Below are 22,759 nucleotides of genomic sequence, written 5' to 3' on the forward strand. Positions count from 1 at the left end.
CAAGACTGTGAGTACAGGGCCCAGGGAGGGAGACTGAAGCCAGGGAAAGGCCCGAGGAGCCAGGCCGAGACAGAGGCACAGAGACCTCTGAGGGGGAGGGGAACAGCCCGAAGGCACCGGGAAACAGCGGCTCACAGACCCAGACCTGAGAAGGGTGAACCCAGAAGCCGAGGCCCAGGGACCACGGGGTCGGAGAGGGGGACCGGGAAAGTTCGCGAACAGGGAGAGGGAAACACCAAACCCGGGGCCCCAGAAAAGCTTATTCTAAGATCAACAATACTTTACCAAAAATGAGCGAATCAGAAGATCCACAACAGCCCCGCTTCCAGATTCCCCCCAACACCGCAAAAAAAGCTATAAAAGCGATCAAGCATGAGCAGATGAGAGAAAAACCAGAAACACTTTTTGCTGACTGTTACAACAATGGGACAAAAAGTAACCTCATTTTCTACTCAGATCAGCCAGTGGCTTGGATCACAGCAATAAAATCACACTATACCAATGTTAAGCTAGAAAATACCGCAAATGGGTCCATAATGAAAATTAACACACCAGGAGACAGTTCAACTACGACGGTCAACGCGTACAATACCGGAACAATATTAGTGCAAGGCAACCTCGACAAATTTGCAACGGCCTTCAGGACACTGAAAAAATTAACTAAGGGGGGAAGGAACAGCCCCAGAGTGGCCCGCACTCCCCCCAACATTGACAACTTACCAGGAGAAAATCTGCCTGGTCAGGAGGTGAACGAGCCACACAGTTCAAACCAGACACTAACCCCGGGGAACCACAGCCACACGATACAACTGACAAACCCCAGCATAACTACCAGGGAGGAAGCCACACATAGTCCCCCTACCATTCCCAGCTCACCAAGAGAAGAGCAGCATAGCCAGGAAGTGAGTGAGCCCTCCAGGGCCGACCAGCCTAGCCAGGAAGTGAGTGAGCCTTCCAGGGCCGACCAGACACATACCCCGGGATCACACAGCCAGATACGACCAAAAGATAAATTTAATCAATTAGAGATAGAGGTGGTTAAACTTAGAGAGGACTTCCTCAAAATGAATGACTATCAAAATCAGGAGAGGGAGAGACACAAGAGAGAGCTGAAGCTACTTGAGAACCAGGTGAATCTACTTAGGAATCAGGTGAAAGAGCTGCAGGAAAAAGAAGAGAGCCATAGAGGAGAGATAACACCATTAGACCAGCAACCAGAGGCTAGAGATAAGACAAGACAGAGCCGGACGGAACAGCTGCACTCCCACACGGAACAAAAGCAACAGACACACAATACAAGGGGTGCCACACAGACCGACCAGCATACTGATTCGCAATCTTCCCCCACCACCGTGGAACCACAAGCGGGCCGCTCACAAGAGGTACGCACACACCAGACACCCCAGCCCAGCACACACACTATGAGTCCAAGCAAAAGCCACCAGACAGTAAACACAAACAAGGCTGACGTCGTAATACTCATAGACTCAAATGGGAAATTTCTATGGGAGAAAAAGCTATTCCCTAGAAGTAAAGTAGAAAAGATCTGGTGCCCAACAACAAACAGAGCCATGGGATGGCTGACCAAAGCCAGATTAGGCTCCCCCCAACACATAATAATACACACGGGCACAAATGACCTAAAGACCCAACAGAAAGAAGTAGCAACATCGCTCAGAGCAATGATTAGGAAAGCAAGCAGTACATTTCCAAACACTAGAATCACTGTTTCCACAATATTGCCGAGAACAGACTTCAACAACAACACAATTCATGAGATAAATGCCAGCATAGCAAGAGACTGCGAATCAAACCACAACGTACACCTGGCCCAACACCCCACCCTCGATGAGGAATGTCTTTACGACCACGTCCACATCCAAAGGCAAAGAATATCGATCTTTGCTAAAGCCCTGAAGGACGTCGCTTTTAACCGGGTCCATACCCAGACTCCAAGAGGACCCCCCCCCGACCACCAGAGATCAGCGGGGTACATATCAGGAACACTACAAGGACCACCAACACACCAACCGAGACCAGAGAGGATCCCCATGCAAAACAACAATATCAGACCTGCACCACTCCTGTCCCACAGGGGAATAGGACTGCTCCCAGCCAGACAGAGGGAGAGATGCACAGGACGTACGCAATACCTCAGACAGAAACAATCCATTAAGAGACAATAAGCAGATGTGCAGCAGCATCTACTTCCGCCTTATGGATCAAGGACTAATTAATAGAAAGAACTGTAACCAAATTGTATTAACTTTTGTAGACAACTGATGTGATCTTTTTTTTTCCCACACTTAGACACGACAAACACGTACCACTCTTTAACCTATCATAGTAAAAGATCAAACTTAACATGAAATCCTTATATATTTCGACCTGGAATATCCAAGGTCTACGCTCTTCACTGCGAGAAGTGAAAAGTAGGACCCCAGAGTTCATAGATGAAACTAAAGACCTAGATATTATCATTTTACAGGAAACTTGGTATAAAGGAAAAGGACACACTGGCTGTCCCCAAGGGTACACTGAGCTGGTGGTCCCCTCCAATAAATTACCAAGTGTAACCCAAGGCAGAGACTCCGGAGGCATACTGATCTGGTTTAAAACAGAACTTAAGAATTACATCAAATTTATAAAAAAGGGCGAAAACCATATGTGGCTCAAACTTGAGAGGGAGATTATCTCAAACACCCAAGATGTTTACATTTGCGCACTTTATATCCCTCCAATCGATTCCCCGTACTTTAAAGAGGACACCTTCTCCAACATGGAGGGGGAAATTATCCAATACCAGGCCCAGGGGAACGTGTTGATCTGTGGGGACCTCAATTCAAGAACGGGCGAAGAACCAGACTTCACCAATAATCAGGGAAACAATTACGTTTTCGGGAATAACCACTTTGACATCCCTTCCCTTCCATACAGGCATAACTGCGACAAGCAGTCAAATACCAACGGAAAACAGCTACTACAGCTCTGTCGAAACCTGGGTCTGTACATTGTCAATGGTAGGTTCATAGGAGACCTCCTAGGAAGATCGACCTATTGCTCACCTCTTGGCTGCAGCGCAGTAGACTATATCATTACAGACTTAGACCCATCCTCTTTCAGAGCATTCACAGTCAAACCACAAACAACACTGTCAGATCACAATCAAATTACTATGTTCCTCAAAAAGACAGAAACAAACAACATAGAAACACAACCCAGTAAACTGTACAACACCAAAAAATCGTACAGATGGGCCAAAAACGACACGGAAAAATACCAGAAAACAATTAGCAATGCATCAACTCAAGCTCTCTTAGACACCTTTCTGGATAACATATACACTCACAATAAAGAAGGCGTAAACCGGGCAGTTAGTAAACTAAACAATATTTTTGATAATTTGGCAACAAATGCAAACTTGAAAGCTCGCAAGAACAAACCCAAAACAAAAAACTATGAAAAATGGTTTGACCGAGATTGCCATAACATGAGGAAAAAACTTAGAAAAATATCAAACCAAAAACACAGACATCCAGAAAACGAGGAACTACGCCTTACTTATTGTCAGACACTAACACAATACAGAAACACACTCAGAACCAAAAAAGAGCAATATATTAAGAATACACTCAGCTCCATGGAGGAATCCATTGATTCCAATTGTTTCTGGGAAAACTTGAAAACACTACACAAAAAACAACACGACGATTTGGCCATTCAAAATGGGGACACATGGGTAAACCACTTTGAAAAATTATACCAGAAAAACACACTAAGACCAGAGCAACACCAAATATGCAAAAAACTGGAAAAGCTAGAAATGGCCATAAAAGATAACCAAAACCCGCTGGACGCCATAATAACAGAAAAAGAACTTCTTGAAAAACTCAAGGACCTGCGACCAGGAAAAGCCTGCGGGACAGACGGCATACTAAACGAGATGATTAAACACACAGACAACAAAATGAAACTGGCTATCCTAAAACTCTTCAACTTGGTTCTGAGTGTCGGTTATTTCCCTGATATCTGGAACAAAGGACTCATAACGCCCATATACAAAAGTGGGGACAAAATTGACCCAAACAACTATCGAGGCATCTGTGTAAACAGTAACCTGGGGAAGGTATTCTGTAGCATCATAAACAAAAGACTTATAAACTTCCTTGAGGAGCACAATGTCTTGAGTAAAAGCCAAATTGGATTCCTACCAAACTATAGAACATCCGATCATATCTTTACCCTACAGACCCTAATTGACAAACACGTTCACCATAACAAAAGCAAAATCTACGCATGCTTTGTAGATTTCCAGAAGGCTTTCGACTCCATCTGGCATGACGGTTTATTCCTGAAACTTATCGAAAGTGGGGTAGGAGGGAAAACATATGATGTAATTAAATCAATGTATACAAACAACAAATGTGCAGTTAAAATTGGAGACAAACAAACAAAATACTTCCCACAGGGGCGGGGGGGTGACGCAGGGCTCGCCAATCTCACCGACACTCTTTAATATTTACATAAATGGATTGGCAAAACTACTTGAACAATCTACAGCACCCGGCCTCACCCTATATGAATCCAAGGTTAAATTCCTCCTCTATGCAGACGACCTGGTTCTGCTGTCACCTACTAAAGAGGGGCTACAGCAAAACCTGGACCTGCTGGAGTCGTACTGCCAGACTTGGGCCCTGACAATAAATCTCCAAAAAACCAAAGTCCTTGTGTTCCAGCAAAGATCCAAACATCAGGGACCCAAAATAAATTTCACAGTAGGAACAACCAAAATTGAACAAACCACTAACTACACATACTTGGGCTTAAAAATCAGTTCTACGGGAAACTTCAAACTGGCTGTGAATGAACTGAAAGAGAAAGCAAGAAGGGCTTTCTATGCCATCAAAAAATCAATCCAAATAGAAATCCCAATTAGCATTTGGCTCAAAATTTTCAAATCAGTAATTGAACCAATTGCACTCTATGGCAGTGAAGTATGGGGACCGCTAACTCAACAAGAATTTGCAAAATGGGACAAACACCCAATTGAGATCCTACATGCAGAATTCTGTAAAAGTATCCTCCGGACTCAAAGGAAAACAGTAAACAATGCATGCAGGGCGGAACTAGGCCAATATCCATTAATAATCACTATCCAAAAAAGAGCCACCAAATTTTGGAATCACCTACAAATGAGCAATCCCCAATGCTATCACTACGACGCCCTGAAATGCCAAGAGCTGACCATAAAGAAGAATACCCTCAGTCAACTAGTCCTGGGACTCAGTGAAGTAACTACTAACAATACTAACAATAACCAGCCCCAGGACAGTGACAGGGTAACACAAAGAATTCGACCCAACACAATCGTCGCTAAGCAAAAGGAAAAATATCTGACATATTGGGCAGAAACAACAAAAACCCAAAGCAAACTCAATTGCTACTTGGCCCTAAACAGACAATACAACATAGCTGATTACCTGACCATGGTAAAGGATAACAAACTGAGAAGAACCTTGACAAGGTACAGACTTAGCGAACATAGCCTAGCGATCGAAAAAGGCAGACACAGGCAGACCAGGCTGCCAAGAGAGGACAGGATATGCTCTCACTGCAGTCAGGGAGTGGTGGAGACAGAGATGCACTTCCTCACAGCTTGTGGAAAATATCAGGGCATCAGGGAGAATTTCTACCAAAAATTCTCACAAATATGCCCTGATTTCAGAAATCTGAGTGACAACCAAAAACTCCCATTCCTACTGGGAGAGGAGAGAAACTGTATAACACTGGCGGCACACTATGTTACAGCTTGCCATGAACAGAGGGACAACCAGTAAACTAAGAAAAGAATATATATAAACAATGCGAATGTATATTTATACACTCAGGGATATACCTGTTTATACACTGTATGAATAGAACTGCGTTTATGTGCTAAACCATAAATGTATTTTGATGCTTTGGCAACATAAGATGTAACTTATCATGCCAATAAAGCGATTTGAATTGTGAATTGAATTGTGAATTGTGAATTGAGAGAGAGTGAGAGAGAGTGAGAGAGTGAGAGAGTGTGAGAGAGTGAGAGAGTGAGAGAGAGTGAGAGAGAGTGAGAGAGTGAGAGAGTGAGAGAGTGAGAGAGGGAGAGAGTGAGAGTGAGAGAGAGTGAGAGAGAGTGAGAGAGTGAGAGAGAGAGAGAGAGAGTGAGAGTGAGAGAGTGAGAGAGTGAGAGAGTGAGAGAGAGTGAGAGAGAGAGAGAGTGAGAGAGAGTGAGAGAGTGAGAGTGAGAGAGTGAGAGAGTGAGAGAGAGTGAGAGAGTGAGAGAGTGAGAGAGAGTGAGAGAGTGAGAGAGTGAGAGAGAGTGAGAGAGTGAGAGAGAGTGAGAGAGAGTGAGAGAGAGTGAGAGAGTGAGAGAGTGAGAGAGGGAGAGAGTGAGAGTGAGAGTGAGAGAGAGTGAGAGAGAGTGAGAGAGTGAGAGAGAGAGAGAGTGAGAGAGAGAGTGAGAGTGAGAGAGTGAGAGAGTGAGAGAGAGTGAGAGAGTGAGAGAGAGTGAGAGAGAGTGAGAGTGAGAGAGAGTGAGAGAGAGTGAGAGAGTGAGAGTGAGAGAGTGAGAGAGTGAGAGAGAGTGAGAGAGTGAGAGAGAGTGAGAGAGCAGAGAGTGAGAGAGTGAGTTTAGACACGACAAACACGTATTACTATTTATCATATTCTAACCCATCACAGTAAAAGATCAATTTTAGCATGAAATCCTTATATATCTCAACCTGGAATATCCAAGGTCTACGCTCTTCTATGCTTGGCATGAAGAGTGGGACCCCAGAGTTCCTAGATGAGATTAAAGATCTAGATATTATCTTTTTACAGGAAACCTAGTGTAGAGGAGAAGGACACACTGGCTGTCCCATTGGGTACACAGAGCTGGTGGTCCCCTCCAATAAATTGCCAGGAGTAACCCAGGGCAGAGAATCTGGAGGCATACTGCTTTGGATTAAAGCAGAGATTAGGAGTTGCATTGAATTTGTGGAAAAGGGCGAAAACGACTTATGGCTCAAAATTAAGAGGGGCATCATCTCTAGCATGAAAGATACATAGAAGATAGGAGCAGGAGTAGGCCATTCGGCCCTTCGTGCCTGCTCCGCCATTTAATGAGATCATGGCTGATCCTTTAATTCAGTATCCCGTCCCCGCCTTCTCTCCGTAACCCTTAACCCCTTTTGCCCGTAGAAATATATCTAATTCCCTCTTAAATATATTTAATGAGCTGGCATACACTGCCCTCTGTGGCAATGAGTTCCACAGGTTCACCACTCTCTGAGTGAAGAAATTCCCCCTCATCTCTGTCCTAAATGGTTTAGCCCTTATCCTTAAATTATGTCCTCTAGTTCTGTTCTCACCCGCCAAGGGAAACATTCCTTCTGCATCCAGTCTGTCTAGACCTGTCAGAATTTTATACACTTCTATGAGGTCCCCTCTCAATCTTCTAAACTCCAGTGTGTACATCCCTAAACTACATAGTCTCTCCTCATAGGTCATTCCCGCCATTCCTGGTATCAGCCTGGTGAATCGCCGCTGCACCCCCCTCCATGGCAAGAACATCCTTCCTCAGATGAGGCGACCAAAACTGTACACAGTACTCGAGGTGTGGTCTCACCAGTGCCCTGTACAGCTGCAGCAAGGTATCCCTGTTCCTGTATTCTAACCCTTTTGCTATGAAGGCCAGCATACCGTTTGCCTTCTTGACCGCCTGTTGCACCTGCATGCTCGCCTTCAGTGACTGGTGTACAAGAACACCCAGGTCTCTCTGTACTTCCCCCTCTCCCAATCTATTGCCATTTAAATAATAATTTGCCCTCCCGTTCCTGCACCCAAGGTGGATAACTTCGCACTTGTCCACATTATAGTGCATCTGCCATTTATCCGCCCAATCGCCCAGTCTGTCCAAATCGCTCTGGAGCCTCCTGGTCTCTTCCTCTGAGCCCACCCCCCCTCCTAGTTTAGTGTCGTCTGCAAATTTGGAAATGCTGCATCCGACTCCCTGATCCAGGTCATTAATGTAAATTGTGAACAGCTGGGGGCCCAGGACAGAGCCCTGTGGTACCCCACTTGTTACTGCCTGCCATTCAGAAAATGAGCCGTTTATTCCAACTCTCTGTTTTCTATCTGACAGCCAGTTCCCTATCCACGCCAAAACTTTCCCCTTTATCCCATGAGCCTCAATTTTCCATGCTAATCTTTTATGTTTTCATTTGCGCACTCTATCCCCCCGACAGAATCCCCGTACTTCAAAGAGGACACCTTCTCCAACATAGAGAGGGAGATTATCCAATTCCAGGCCAAGGGAAATGTGTTGATCTGTGGGGACCTCAACTCAAGAACGGGAGAAGAACCAGACTTCACCAATAATCACGGGAATAATTACATATTTGGGAATAACCATTTTGATCTCCCTTCCCATCCACACAAGCATAACTGCGACAAACAGACAAATGCTAACGGAAAACAGCTCCTGCAGCTCTGTCGAAGCCTGGGTCTGTACATTGTCAATGGTAGGTTATTGGGAGACTTCCTAGGAAGATCGACCTATTGCTCACCTCTTGGCTGTAGCACCGTAGACTATATGATTACAGATCTAGACCCATCCTCTTTCAGGACATTCACAGTCAAACCACAAACAACACTGTCAGACCACAGTCAAATTACTGCATATCTTGAAAGGACAGAAACAACCCACACAGAAACACAACCCAGTAAACTGTACAACATGAAAAAATCTTACAGATGGGCCAAAAACAGCACGGAAAAATACCAGAAAGCAATTAGCAACCTAACAACTCAAGCTCTCTTGGACACCTTTCTGGAAAATACATACACACACAATAAAGAAGGCGTAAACCGGGCAGTGAACAACCTAAATAATATTTTTGATAATTTGGCATCAATGTCAAACTTGAAAGTTCGAAAAAACAAACCCAAAACAAAAAACTACGAAAAATGGTTTGACTCCGATTGCCAGAACATGAGGAAAAAACTCAGAAAAATATCAAACCAAAAACACAGACAACCAGAAAACGAGGAATTGCACCTTACTTATTGTCAGGCACTAACACAATACAAAAACACACTCAGAACCAAGAAAGAGCAGTATATTAAGAATACACTCATCTCCATTGAGGAATCCATTGATTCTAATTGTTTCTGGGACAACTGGAATACATTACACAAAAAACAACACGACGAATTGGCCATTCAAAATGGAGACACATGGGAAAACCATTTTGAAAAATTATACCAGAAAAACACACGAAGCCCAGAGCAATACCAAATATGCGAAAAACTGGCAAAGCTAGAATTTGCCATAAAAGATAACCAAAACCCGATAGACCCCATAATATCTGAAAAAGAGCTAATTGAAAAACTCAAGGACCTGCGACCAGGAAAAGCCTGCGGTGCAGACGGCATCCTAAGCGAGATGATTAAACACACGGACGATAAAATGAAATTGGCTATACTGAAACTCTTCAACTTGGTTCTGAGTGTCGGTTACTTCCCTGATATCTGGAACAAAGGACTCATAACGCCCATATACAAAAGTGGGGATAAAGTTGACCCAAATAACTATCGAGGCATCTGTGTAAACAGTAATCTGGGGAAGGTTTTCTGTAGCATAATAAACAAAAGACTTATAAACTTCCTTGAGGAGCACAATGTCTTGAGTAAAAGCCAAATTGGATTCCTGCCAAACTATAGAACATCCGATCATATCTTCACCCTACAGACAAACACGTTCATCAAAACAAAAGCAAAATCTATGCATGCTTTATAGATTTCCAGAAGGCTTTTGATTCCATCTGGCACGACGGTCTATTCCTGAAACTTATCGAAAGCGGGGTAGGGGGAAAAACATATGATGTAATTAAATCAATGTATACAAACAACAAATGTGCAGTTAAAATTGGAGACAAACAAACAAAATACTTCCCACAGGGGCGGGGGGTGATGCAGGGCTCGCCAATCTCACCGACACTCTTTAATATTTACATAAATGAATTGGCAAAACTACTTGAACAATCTACAGCACCCGGCCTCACCCTGTATGAATCCAAGGTTAAATTCCTCCTCTATGCAGACGACCTGGTTCTGCTGTCACCAACTAAGGAGGGTCTACAGCAGAACCTGGATCTGCTGGAGTCATTCTGTCAGACCTGGGCCCTGACAATAAACCCCCAAAAAACCAAAGTCCTCGTGTTCTAGCAATGATCCAGACATCAGGGACCCAAAATAAATCTCACACTAGGAACAACTAAGATTGAACAAACCACTAACTACACATACTTGGGCATAAAAATCAGCTCTACGGGAAATTTCAAACTGGCTGTGAATGAACTGAAAGAGAAAGCTAGAAGGGCTTTCTATGCCATTAAAAGATCAATCCAAATAGAAATCCCAATTAGCATTTGGCTCAAAATTTTCAAATCAGTAATTGAACCAATTGCACTCTATGGCAGTGAGGTGTGGGGACTGCTAACACAACAAGATTTTGCAAAATGGGACAAACACCCAATTGAGATCCTACATGCAGAATTCTGTAAAAGTATCCTCCGGACTCAAAGGAAAACCGTAAACAATGCATGCAGGGCAGAACTAGGCCAATATCCACTAGTAATTACTATCCAAAAAAGAGCCACCAAATTTTGGAAACACCTAAAAATGAGCAACCCCCACTGCTATCATTACAAAGCCTTGAAATGCCAAGAGAGGACCATAAAGAAGAACACCCTCAGTCAACTAGTCCTGGGACTCACTGAAGCAACCACTAACACTACTAACAATAACCAGCCCCAGGACAGTAACATCGTAGCACAGAGAATTCGACCCAACACAATTGTCACTAAGCAAAAGGAAAAATACCTGTCATATTGGGCAGAAACAACAAAAACCCAAAGCAAACTCAATTGCTACTTGGCCCTAAACAGACAATACAACATGGCTGAATACCTGACCATGGTAAAGGATAGCAAACTGAGAAAAACCTTGACAAGGTACAGACTTAGTGAACATAGCCTGGCGATCGAAAAAGGCAGACACAGGCAGACCCGGCTGCCAAGAGAGGACAGGATATGCTCTCACTGCAGTCAGGGAGTGGTGGGGACAGAGATGCACTTCCTCACAGCTTGTGGAAAATATCAGGGCATCAGGGAGAATTTCTACCAAAAATTCTCACAAATATGCCCTGAATTCAGAAATTTGAATGACGACCAAAAACTCCCATACCTACTAGGGGAAGAGAGAAACTGTGTAACACCAGCAGCACACTATGTTACAGCTTGCCATAAACAGAGGGACAACCAGTAAACCTAAGAAAAGAGTATATATAAATTATGCGAATGTATATTTATACACTCAGGGATATATCTGTTTATACACTGTATGAATAGATCTGCGTTTATGTGTTCAACCATAAATGTATTTTGATGCTTTGGCAACATAAGATGTACCTTATCATGCCAATAAAGTGATTTCAATTGAATTGCATTGAATTGAGAGAGTGAGAGAGAGTGAGAGAGTGAAAGAGAGAGAGAGAGAGAGGAGTGAGTGAGAGAGTGAGAGAGAGAGTGAGAGAGAGAGAGAGAGAGTGAGAGAGTGAGAGAGAGAGAGAGAGTGAGAGAGGAGTGAGAGTGAGAGTGAGAGAGAGAGAGTGAGAGTGAGAGTGGAGAGAGGAGAGAGTGAGAGAGTGAGAGAGAGTGAGGGAGAGAGAGAGTGAGAGAGAGTGTGAGAGAGTGAGAGAGAGTGAGACAGCACAAGGGAGGGAGAGAGAGGGAGGGAGGGAGGGAGGGAGAGGAGAAAGGGAGAGAGTGAGAACGTGGAGGGAGAGAGGGTGAGAGTGACAACACGACAAGTGGAGGGAAGGAGGAGAGGGGGAGGTAGGGAAGGACTGGAGAGGGAGGGAGGTGTGAAAAGAAGGGCGAGAGGGATGGTGACAGGAAGGAAAGAAGGAAGAACTGCAATATTGCACTTTTCACAACCTCCACTTATCACAACCTCCACTTATCTACGTCCCTCTCTCTCAATCCCCTCCCGTGCCCACTCCCGCTCCCCTCCTCCCCCTCTCTCAATCCCCTCCCGTGCCCACTCCCCCTCCCCTCCTCTCCCTCTCTCAATCCCCTCACGTGCCCGCTCCCCCTCCCCTCCCTCCGCCTTCTCCCCTCATCTCCCCTCTCCCTAGCCTCCATTCCCCCGCTCTCCCTCTCCCCTCCCTCTCTCTTTCCCCCTCCCCATCTCCCCCCTCCTCTCTCCCTGTCCTCTTCCCCTCCCCTCACTTTCCCCCTTCCATCCTCCCCTGTTCCCTCCTCTCCCTCTCCCCTCCCTCTCCCCCACCCCTAACCTCCCCTTCGCCCTCCCTCTCCACATCCACTCCCCCTGCCCCTCCCCTCCCTCACCTCTCCCCTACTGTAAACACCTTCTCACACCATCCCTCTCCCCCTCCTCTCCGCCTCCCCTCCCTCTCCCCCAACTCCCTACCACTCCCCCTGCCCCTCCCCTCCCACACCCTTTCCCCCTCCCCTCTACCTACCCACCCCTCTCCCCCTTACCCTCACACTCTCCATGCCACAATCCTCCCCCTCTCCCCCTGCCACCCCCCTCCCTCTCCCCATCCCTATCACTCTCACCCTCCCTCTTTTCCTTTTCCTCTACCTCTCCCTCTTCCCCTGTCCCTCCCTCTACCCCTCTTCTTTCCCCTCCCCTATCGCTTGCCCTCCTCTCCCCTGCACCTCCCCACCCTCTCCGCCCCCTCGCCCTCAACCACTTGCCTCCCCTTCCCCTCTCTCCCTCCCCTCTCCTCCTCCACCCATCCCACTCCCCTCTCGTGCCCTGCCCTCTCGTCCCATTACAATCCCCTCCCCCTCCCCCCACACTCACCTTCCAATCCCTTGGCACTAACGTAATCCATGGCCCAGCTCAACACCGCCATCACCAATCCCAAGAGAATGAGGAAGACCCAATCCTCTCCGAGAGTGTTCATCAGGTGCCTGCGCAGCCAGTTCTTCACAGCTAGAGGGAGAGACAGGGAGCAAAGGTCAGCGAGGGCTTGTCTACCATCTCGCTTGAACTATAACCCCTGCACGGCCCAACACCCACTATAACCAAGCCTCAACCTCTGCACTGTCCATCAAACACTCCCAGGGCAGGTACAGCACAGGTTAGATACAGAGTAAAGCTCCCTCTACACTGTCCCATCAAACACTCCCAGGACAGGTACAGCATGGGAGAGATACAGAGTAAAGCTCCCTCTACACTGTCCCATCAAACACTCCCAGGGCAGGTACAGCACGGGTTACATACAGAGTAAAGCTCCCTCTGCACTGTCCCCATCAAACAGTCCCAGGGCAGGTACAGCACGGGTTAGATACAGAGTAAAGCTCCCTCTACACTGTCCCATCACACACTCCCGGGGCATGTACAGCACGGGTTAGATACAGAGTAAAGCTCCCTCTACACTGCCCCATCAAACACTCCCAGGGCAGGTACAGCATGGGGTTAGATACAGAGTAAAGCTCCCTCTACACTGTCCCATCAAACACTCCCAGGGCAGGTACAGCACGGGTTAGATACAGAGTAAAGCTCCCTCTACACTGTCCCATCAAACACTCCCAGGGCAGGTACAACACGGGTTAGATACAGAGTAAAGCTCCCTCTACACTGTCCCATCAAACACTCCCAGGGCAGGTACAGCACGGGGTTAGATACAGAGTAACGCTCCATCTACACTGTCCCATCAAACACTCCCAGGGCAGGTACAACACGGGTTAGATACAGAGTAAAGCTCCCTCTACACTGTCCCATCAAACACTCCCAGAGCAGGTACAGCACGGGGTTAGATACAGAGTAAAGCTCCCTCTACACTGTCCCATCACACACTCCCGGGGCAGGTACAGCACGGGGTTAGATACAGAGTAAAGCTCCCTCTACACTGCCCCATCAAACACTCCCAGGGCAGGTACAGCACGGGGTTAGATACAGAGTAAAGCTCCCTCTACACTGTCCCATCAAACACTCCCAGGGCAGGTACAGCACAGGTTAGATACAGAGTAACGCTCCATCTACACTGTCCCATCAAACACTCCCAGGACAGGTACAGCACGGGTTAGATACAGAGTAAAGCTCCCTCTACACTGTCCCATCAAACACTCCCAGGGCAGGTACAGCACGGGGTTAGATACAGAGTAAAGCTCCCTCTACACTGTCCCATCAAACACTCCCAGGGCAGGTACAACACGGGTTAGATACAGAGTAAAGCTCCCTCTACACTGTCCCATCAAACACTCCCAGGGCAGGTACAGCACGGGGTTAGATACAGAGTAAAGCTCCCTCTACACTGTCCCATCAAACACTCCCAGGGCAGGTACAGCACGGGTTAGATACAGAGTAAAGCTCCCTCTACACTGTCCCATCAAACACTCCCAGGGCAGGTACAACACGGGTTAGATACAGAGTAAAGCTCCCTCTACACTGTCCCATCAAACACTCCCAGGACAGGTACAGCACGGGGTTAGATACAGAGTAAAGCTCCCTCTACACTGCCCCATCAAACACTCCCAGGGCAGGTACAGCACGGGGTTAGATACAGAGTAAAGCTCCCTCTACACTGTCCCATCAAACACTCCCAGGGCAGGTACAGCACTGGTTAGATACAGAGTAAAGCTCCCTCTACACTGTCCCATCAAACACTCCCAGGGCAGGTACAGCACGGGTTAGATACAGAGTAAAGCTCCCTCTACACTGTCCCATCAAACACTCCCAGGGCAGGTACAGCACGGGTTAGATACAGAGTAAAGCTCCATCTACACTGTCCCATCAAACACTCCCAGGGCAGGTACAGCACGGGGTTAGATACAGAGTGGAGCTCCCTCTACACTGTCCCATCAAACACTCCCAGGGCAGGTACAGCACGGGGTTAGATACAGAGTAAAGCTCCCTCTACACTGTCCCATCAAACACTCCCGGGGCAGGTACAGCACGGGTTAGATACAGAGTAAAGCTCCCTCTACACTCTCCCATCAAACACTCCCAGGGCAGGTACAGCACGGGGTTAGATACAGAGTGGAGCATTTGTTTCCTGCCCCCCGATGCATGTTGAACAGATAAGATATATTATTTTCATTTTGGAAACACATCTAAAATAATACCAAAGGTCTTTCCCAACGCTGTGGTGATGGGCACAATCTGTGCCATTTTTCAGCCTCACATCAGCGAGCTTTCCTTAACTAAAGCAGGAGGCTTGGGGTCTGCACCTGCCCAGGCCTCTCCCTCCCTCCCTCACCCAGCCGCTGATGCTTGGAGCTGCCTTCATCACAATGGGCCTACCTCACAGGCTGTAGGCAGCCGCTCAACCCTAGGCCCGGGAGAGGCGGGAACCAAAGTATCTCAGCCTTCTCTCTCTCCGTCTCACTCTCTCTCTCTTTCTCTGTCTCCGACTTTCAACTCTCCCTCTCTATCCTCCCTCCCTCACTATCTCAGCCTTCATCTCTCTCTCCCTCATTGTCTTCCACTCGCTCTCTCCTCTCTCTCTATCGCCATTTCAAGAATGTATTCAAAGCTGAGATCAATAGATTTTTGGATACGGAGGGGATAAAGGGATATGGGGAAGGAGCAGGAAAGTGGAGTTGGGGTTGAAGATCAGCCTTGATCTTATTGAATGATGGAGCAGGGTGAAAGGGATGACTGGCCTCCCTCTGTACACAATCCCACTGGACCCAAACCCTTTCTCATTCACTCCCACTGTACACAATCCCAATGGACCCAAACCCTTTCTCATTCACTCCCACTGTACACAGTCCCAATGGAACCAAACCCTTTCTCATTCACTCCCACTGTACACAATCCCAATGGACCCAAACCCTTTCTCATTCACTCCCACTGTACACAGTCCCAATGGACCCAAACCCTTTCTCATTCACTCCCACTGTACACAGTCCCAATGGACCCAAACCCTTTCTCATTCACTCCCTCTGTACACAGTCCCAATGGACCCAAACCCTTTCTCATTCACTCCCACTGTACACAGTCCCAATGGACCCAAACCCTTTCTCATTCACTCCCATTGTACACAGTCCCAATGGACCCAAACCCTTTCTCATTCACTCCCACTGTACACAGTCCCAATGGACCCAAACCCTTTCTCATTCACTCCCATTGTACACAGTCCCAATGGACCCAAACCCTTTCTCATTCACTCCCATTGTACACAGTCCCAATGGACCCAAACCCTTTCTCATTCACTCCCACTGTACACAGTCCCAATGGACCCAAACCCTTTCTCATTCACTCCCATTGTACACAGTCCCAATGGACCCAAACCCTTTCTCATTCACTCCCATTGTACACAGTCCCAATGGACCCAAACCCTTTTGCGTTTGCGTGGGTTTTCGCCGGGTGCTCCGGTTTCCTCCCACAGTCCAAAGATGTGCGGGTTAGGTTGATTGGCTATGATAAATTGACCCTTAGTGTTAGGGGGATTAAATACGTGGGGATAGGGTGGGATATGTGTTGGTGTAGGGGTTACGGGGATCGGGTGGGATATGTGTCGGTGCAGGCTCGATGGGCCGAAATGGCCTCTATCTGCACTGTGGGGTTTCTGTGATTCTGTGAAACCCTTTCTCATTCACTCCCACTGTACACAGTCCCAATGGACCCAAACCCTTTCTCATTCACTCCCACTGTACACAGTCCCAATGGACCCAAACCCTTTCTCATTCACTCCCACTGTACACAGTCCCAATGGACCCAAACCCTTTCTCATTCACTCCCACTGTACACAATCCCAATGGACCCAAACCCTTTCTCATTCACTCCCACTGTACACAGTCCCAATGGACCCAAACCCTTTCTCATTCACTCCCTCTGTACACAATCCCAATGGACCCAAACCCTTTCTCATTCACTCCCACTGTACACAGTCCCAATGGACCCAAACCCTTTCTCATTCACTCCCACTGTACACAGTCCCAATGGACCCAAACCCTTTCTCATTCACTCCCACTGTACACAGTCCCAATGGACCCAAACCCTTTCTCATTCACTCCCATTGTACACAGTCCCAATGGACCCAAACCCTTTCTCATTCACTCCCACTGTACACAGTCCCAATGAACCCAAACCCTTTCTCATTCACTCCCACTGTACACAGTCCCAATGGACCCAAACCCTTTCTCATTCACTCCCACTGTACACAGTCCCAATGGACCCAAACCCTTTCTCATTCACTTCCACTGTACACAGTCCCAATGGACCCAAACCCTTTCTCATTCACTCCCACTGTACACAATCCCAATGGACCCAAACCCTTTCTCATTCACTCCCACTGTACACAATCCCAATGGACACAAACCCTTTTTCATTCACTCCCACTGTACACAGTCCCAATGGACCCAAACCCTTTCTCATTCACTCCCACTGCACACAGTCCCAATGGACCCAAACCCTTTCTCATTCACTCCCACTGTACACAATCCCAATGGACCCAAACCCTTTCTCATTCACTCCCACTGTACACAGTCCCAATGGACCCAAACCCTTTCTCATTCACTCCCACTGTACAGTCCCAATGGACCCAAACCCTTTCTCATTCACTCCCACTGTACACAGTCCCAATGGACCCAAACCCTTTCTCATTCACTCCCACTGTACACAGTCCCAATGGACCCAAACCCTTTCTCATTCACTCCCACTGTACACAGTCCCAATGGACCCAAACCCTTTCTCATTCACTCCCTCTGTACACAATCCCAATGGACCCAAACCCTTTCTCATTCACTCCCACTGTACACAGTCCCAATGGACCCAAACCCTTTCTCATTCACTCCCACTGTACACAGTCCCAATGGACCCAAACCCTTTCTCATTCACTCCCACTGTACACAATCCCAATGGACCCAAACCCTTTCTCATTCACTCCCACTGTACACAATCCCAATGGACCCAAACCCTTTCTCATTCACTCCCACTGTACACAGTCCCAATGGACCCAAACCCTTTCTCATTCACTCCCACTGTACACAGTCCCAATGGACCCAAACCCTTTCTCATTCACTCCCACTGTACACAGTCCCAATGGACCCAAACCCTTTCTCATTCACTCCCACTGTACACAATCCCAATGGACCCAAACCCTTTCTCATTCACTCCCACTGTACACAGTCCCAATGGACCCAAACCCTTTCTCATTCACTCCCACTGTACAGTCCCAATGGACCCAAACCCTTTCTCATTCACTCCCACTGTACACAATCCCAATGGACCCAAACCCTTTCGCATTCACTCCCACTGTACACAATCCCAATGGACCCAAACCCTTTCTCATTCACTCCCACTGTACACAGTCCCAATGGACCCAAACCCTTTCTCATTCACTCCCATTGTACACAATCCCAATGGACCCAAACCCTTTCTCATTCACTCCCACTGTACACAATCCCAATGGACCCAAACCCTTTCTCATTCACTCCCATTGTACACAATCCCAATGGACCCAAACCCTTTCTCATTCACTCCCACTGTACACAATCCCAATGGACCCAAACCCTTTCTCATTCACTCCCACTGTACACAGTCCCAATGGACCCAAACCCTTTCTCATTCACTCCCACTGTACACAATCCCAATGGACCCAAACCCTTTCTCATTCACTCCCACTGTACACAATCCCAATGGACCCAAACCCTTTCTCATTCACTCCCACTGTACACAGTCCCAATGGACCCAAACCCTTTCTCATTCACTCCCACTGTACACAGTCCCAATGGACCCAAACCCTTTCTCATTCACTCCCACTGTGCACAGTCCCAATGGACCCAAACCCTTTCTCATTCACTCCCTCTGTACACAGTCCCAATGGACCCAAACCCTTTCTCATTCACTCCCACTGTACACAATCCCAATGGACACAAACCCTTTCTCATTCACTCCCACTGTACACAGTCCCAATGGACCCAAACCCTTTCTCATTCACTCCCACTGTACACAATCCCAATGGACCCAAACCCTTTCTCATTCACTCCCACTGTACACAATCCCAATGGACCCAAACCCTTTCTCATTCACTCCCTCTGTACACAATCCCAATGGACCCAAACCCTTTCTCATTCACTCCCACTGTACACAGTCCCAATGGACCCAAACCCTTTCTCATTCACTCCCACTGTACACAGTCCCAATGGACCCAAACCCTTTCTCATTCACTCCCACTGTACACAATCCCAATGGACCCAAACCCTTTCTCATTCACTCCCACTGTACACAATCCCAATGGACCCAAACCCTTTCTCATTCACTCCCACTGTACACAGTCCCAATGGACCCAAACCCTTTCTCATTCACTCCCACTGTACACAGTCCCAATGGACCCAAACCCTTTCTCATTCACTCCCACTGTACACAGTCCCAATGGACCCAAACCCTTTCTCATTCACTCCCACTGTACACAATCCCAATGGACCCAAACCCTTTCTCATTCACTCCCACTGTACACAGTCCCAATGGACCCAAACCCTTTCTCATTCACTCCCACTGTACAGTCCCAATGGACCCAAACCCTTTCTCATTCACTCCCACTGTACACAATCCCAATGGACCCAAACCCTTTCGCATTCACTCCCACTGTACACAATCCCAATGGACCCAAACCCTTTCTCATTCACTCCCACTGTACACAGTCCCAATGGACCCAAACCCTTTCTCATTCACTCCCATTGTACACAATCCCAATGGACCCAAACCCTTTCTCATTCACTCCCACTGTACACAATCCCAATGGACCCAAACCCTTTCTCATTCACTCCCATTGTACACAATCCCAATGGACCCAAACCCTTTCTCATTCACTCCCACTGTACACAATCCCAATGGACCCAAACCCTTTCTCATTCACTCCCACTGTACACAGTCCCAATGGACCCAAACCCTTTCTCATTCACTCCCACTGTACACAATCCCAATGGACCCAAACCCTTTCTCATTCACTCCCACTGTACACAATCCCAATGGACCCAAACCCTTTCTCATTCACTCCCACTGTACACAGTCCCAATGGACCCAAACCCTTTCTCATTCACTCCCACTGTACACAGTCCCAATGGACCCAAACCCTTTCTCATTCACTCCCACTGTGCACAGTCCCAATGGACCCAAACCCTTTCTCATTCACTCCCTCTGTACACAGTCCCAATGGACCCAAACCCTTTCTCATTCACTCCCACTGTACACAATCCCAATGGACACAAACCCTTTCTCATTCACTCCCACTGTACACAGTCCCAATGGACCCAAACCCTTTCTCATTCACTCCCACTGTACACAATCCCAATGGACCCAAACCCTTTCTCATTCACTCCCACTGTACACAGTCCCAATGGACCCAAACCCTTTCTCATTCACTCCCTCTGTACACAATCCCAATGGACCCAAACCCTTTCCCATTCACTCCCACTGTACACAATCCCAATGGACCCAAACCCTTTCTCATTCACTCCCACTGTACACAGTCCCAATGGACCCAAACCCTTTCTCATTCACTCCCACTGTACACAATCCCAATGGACCCAAACCCTTTCTCATTCACTCCCACTGTACACAATCCCAATGGACCCAAACCCTTTCTCATTCACTCCCACTGTACACAATCCCAATGGACCCAAACCCTTTCTCATTCACTCCCACTGTACACAATCCCAATGGACACAGACCCTTTCTCATTCACTCCCACTGTACACAGTCCCAATGGACCCAAACCCTTTCTCATTCACTCCCACTGTACACAATCCCAATGGAAACAACCCCTTGCCATTCACTCTCAATGGACACAATGGGATGCGAAAGGATCTAGCCAGGGTAAAATGGAACCAAAGACTGACAGGAAAAACTGTAATGGAACAATGGGTGATCTTTAAGGAGGAGATGTTCCAAGTACAGACTAGAGACATTCCAACAAGAGGGAAGGGTAAGGGAACCACAGCAAGGGCTCCTTGGATGAAGAGGGAGATAGAGAAGATGAAGAAAAAAAAGAGGGTGTATGATGCATGTCAGGTGACTTCTTCAAGGGAGAACCAGAGCAAATATAATAGGTTAAGGGGGGAAGTGAAGATGAAAATAAGATTGGCAAAGAGAGAATATGAGAGTAGAATGGCGGTTAACATAAAGAGGGAACCCAAAATCTTCTACCGGCATGTAAACAGTAAGCGGGTAGTAAGAGGCGGGGTGGGGCCTATTAGAGACAAAGAAGTTGATATATGCTTAAGAGGCGCAGGGCAAGACTAGAATACTCAATGAGTACTTTGTTTCGGTGTTCACTAAGGAGGTGGATGCTGACAAAATATCGATAGAAGTGGAAAAGGAACAAGCAATGGAAGGGGTGAAAATTGATAGACAGGATGTACTAGAAAGGCTGGGTATGCTTAGAGTGGATAAGTCGCCTGGTCCAGATGGCTTGCATCCCAGGTTGCTAATGGAATTGAGGGAGGAGATAGCGGAAGGGCTTGCCATAATTTTCCAATCTTCCCTAGATGCGGGGGAGGTGCCTGAGGATTGGAAAATGGCAAATGTGACACCATTGTTCAAGAAAGGGTGTAAGGACAATCCTAGTAACTACAGGCCGGTCAGTTTAACATCAGTGGTGGGTAAAGTTTTAGAAACAATAATCAAAGAAAAAATTAACGGGCACTTGGAGAGGTTTAAGCTAATTAAGGAGAGCCAACATGGATTTATAAAAGGCAGATCGTGTTTGACTAATCTAATTACATTTTTTGATGAAGCAACAGAGAGGATTGGTGAAGGGAATGCAATGGATGTTGTCTACATGGATTTTTGGAAGACAAAGTACCACATAGAAGGCTGGTTAACAAAATTGAGGCTCATGGAATAGGTGGGTCAGTGACAGCTTGGATAAGGAATTGGCTTAAGGACAGCGTGTTGTGGTAAATGGCTGTTTTTCAGACTGGAGGATGGTAGACAGTGGTGTTCCCCAAGGGTCAGTGCTGGGGCCACTGCTTTTACAGATATATATAAATGACCTGGATATTGGAATACAGAGTAGAATTCCTAAATCTGCCAATGACACCAAACTTGGGAGGTGTGACAAACAGTGAGGATGATACCGATCGACTGCAACAAGACATAGAAAGGCCAGCAGAATGGGCAGACAAGTGGCAGATGGAATTTAATGCAGAGAAGTGTGAGGTGATGCATTTTGTGAGAAGGAACAGGGAGAGGCAGTATACACTTAATGGCACAGTTTTAAAGAGTGTGCAGGGACAGAGGGACCTGGGAGTTAATGTGCGTAGGTCCCTGAAGGTGGCAGGACATATTGAGAGAGTGGTTAGCAAAGCATATGGGATCTGGGGCTTCATAAATAGAGGTATTGAGCACAAAAGTAGAGAAGTTATGCTGAACCTTTATAAAGCGTTGGTTAGGCCAAAACTGGAGTATTGCGCCCAGTTCTGGTCACCACACTTTAGGAAGGATGTGAAGGCCCTTAAGAGGGTGCAGAGGAGATTTACCAGAATGGTTCCGGGGATGGGGAATTTTAGTTACAAGGACAGGTTGGAGAAGCTGAATCTGTTTTCATTAGAGCAAAGGAGGTTGAGGGGTGATTTGATCGAGGTGTACAAGATTATGATGGGTTTGGATAGGCTCGATGGGGAAAGGCTGTTCCCACTAGTTGATGGTACAAGGACTAGGGGACACAGATTAAAGGCTTTGGGCAAGAGATACA

General features: G+C 47.0%; 1 protein-coding gene across 1 annotated transcript in view; it reads right to left on the bottom strand.

The window, feature by feature from the left end:
• Positions 1-22,759, bottom strand: part of LOC147080894 (chloride channel protein-like) — a gene marked incomplete at its 3' end in the record, with an annotated part of 40,859 nt that overhangs the window by 17,048 nt on the left and 1,052 nt on the right. The window contains exon 2 of the mRNA XM_085981040.1: positions 12,916-13,047. Within this exon, the coding sequence (XP_085837166.1) occupies positions 12,916-13,018 (103 nt within the window). The remainder of the gene's footprint in view (positions 1-12,915; positions 13,048-22,759) is intronic.

This window comes from Somniosus microcephalus, unplaced genomic scaffold, assembly GCF_052327205.1.
Source record: "Somniosus microcephalus isolate GS21.2 unplaced genomic scaffold, FLI_Smic_1.0 scaffold1030, whole genome shotgun sequence".
NCBI classification, from domain to species: domain Eukaryota; kingdom Metazoa; phylum Chordata; class Chondrichthyes; order Squaliformes; family Somniosidae; genus Somniosus; species Somniosus microcephalus.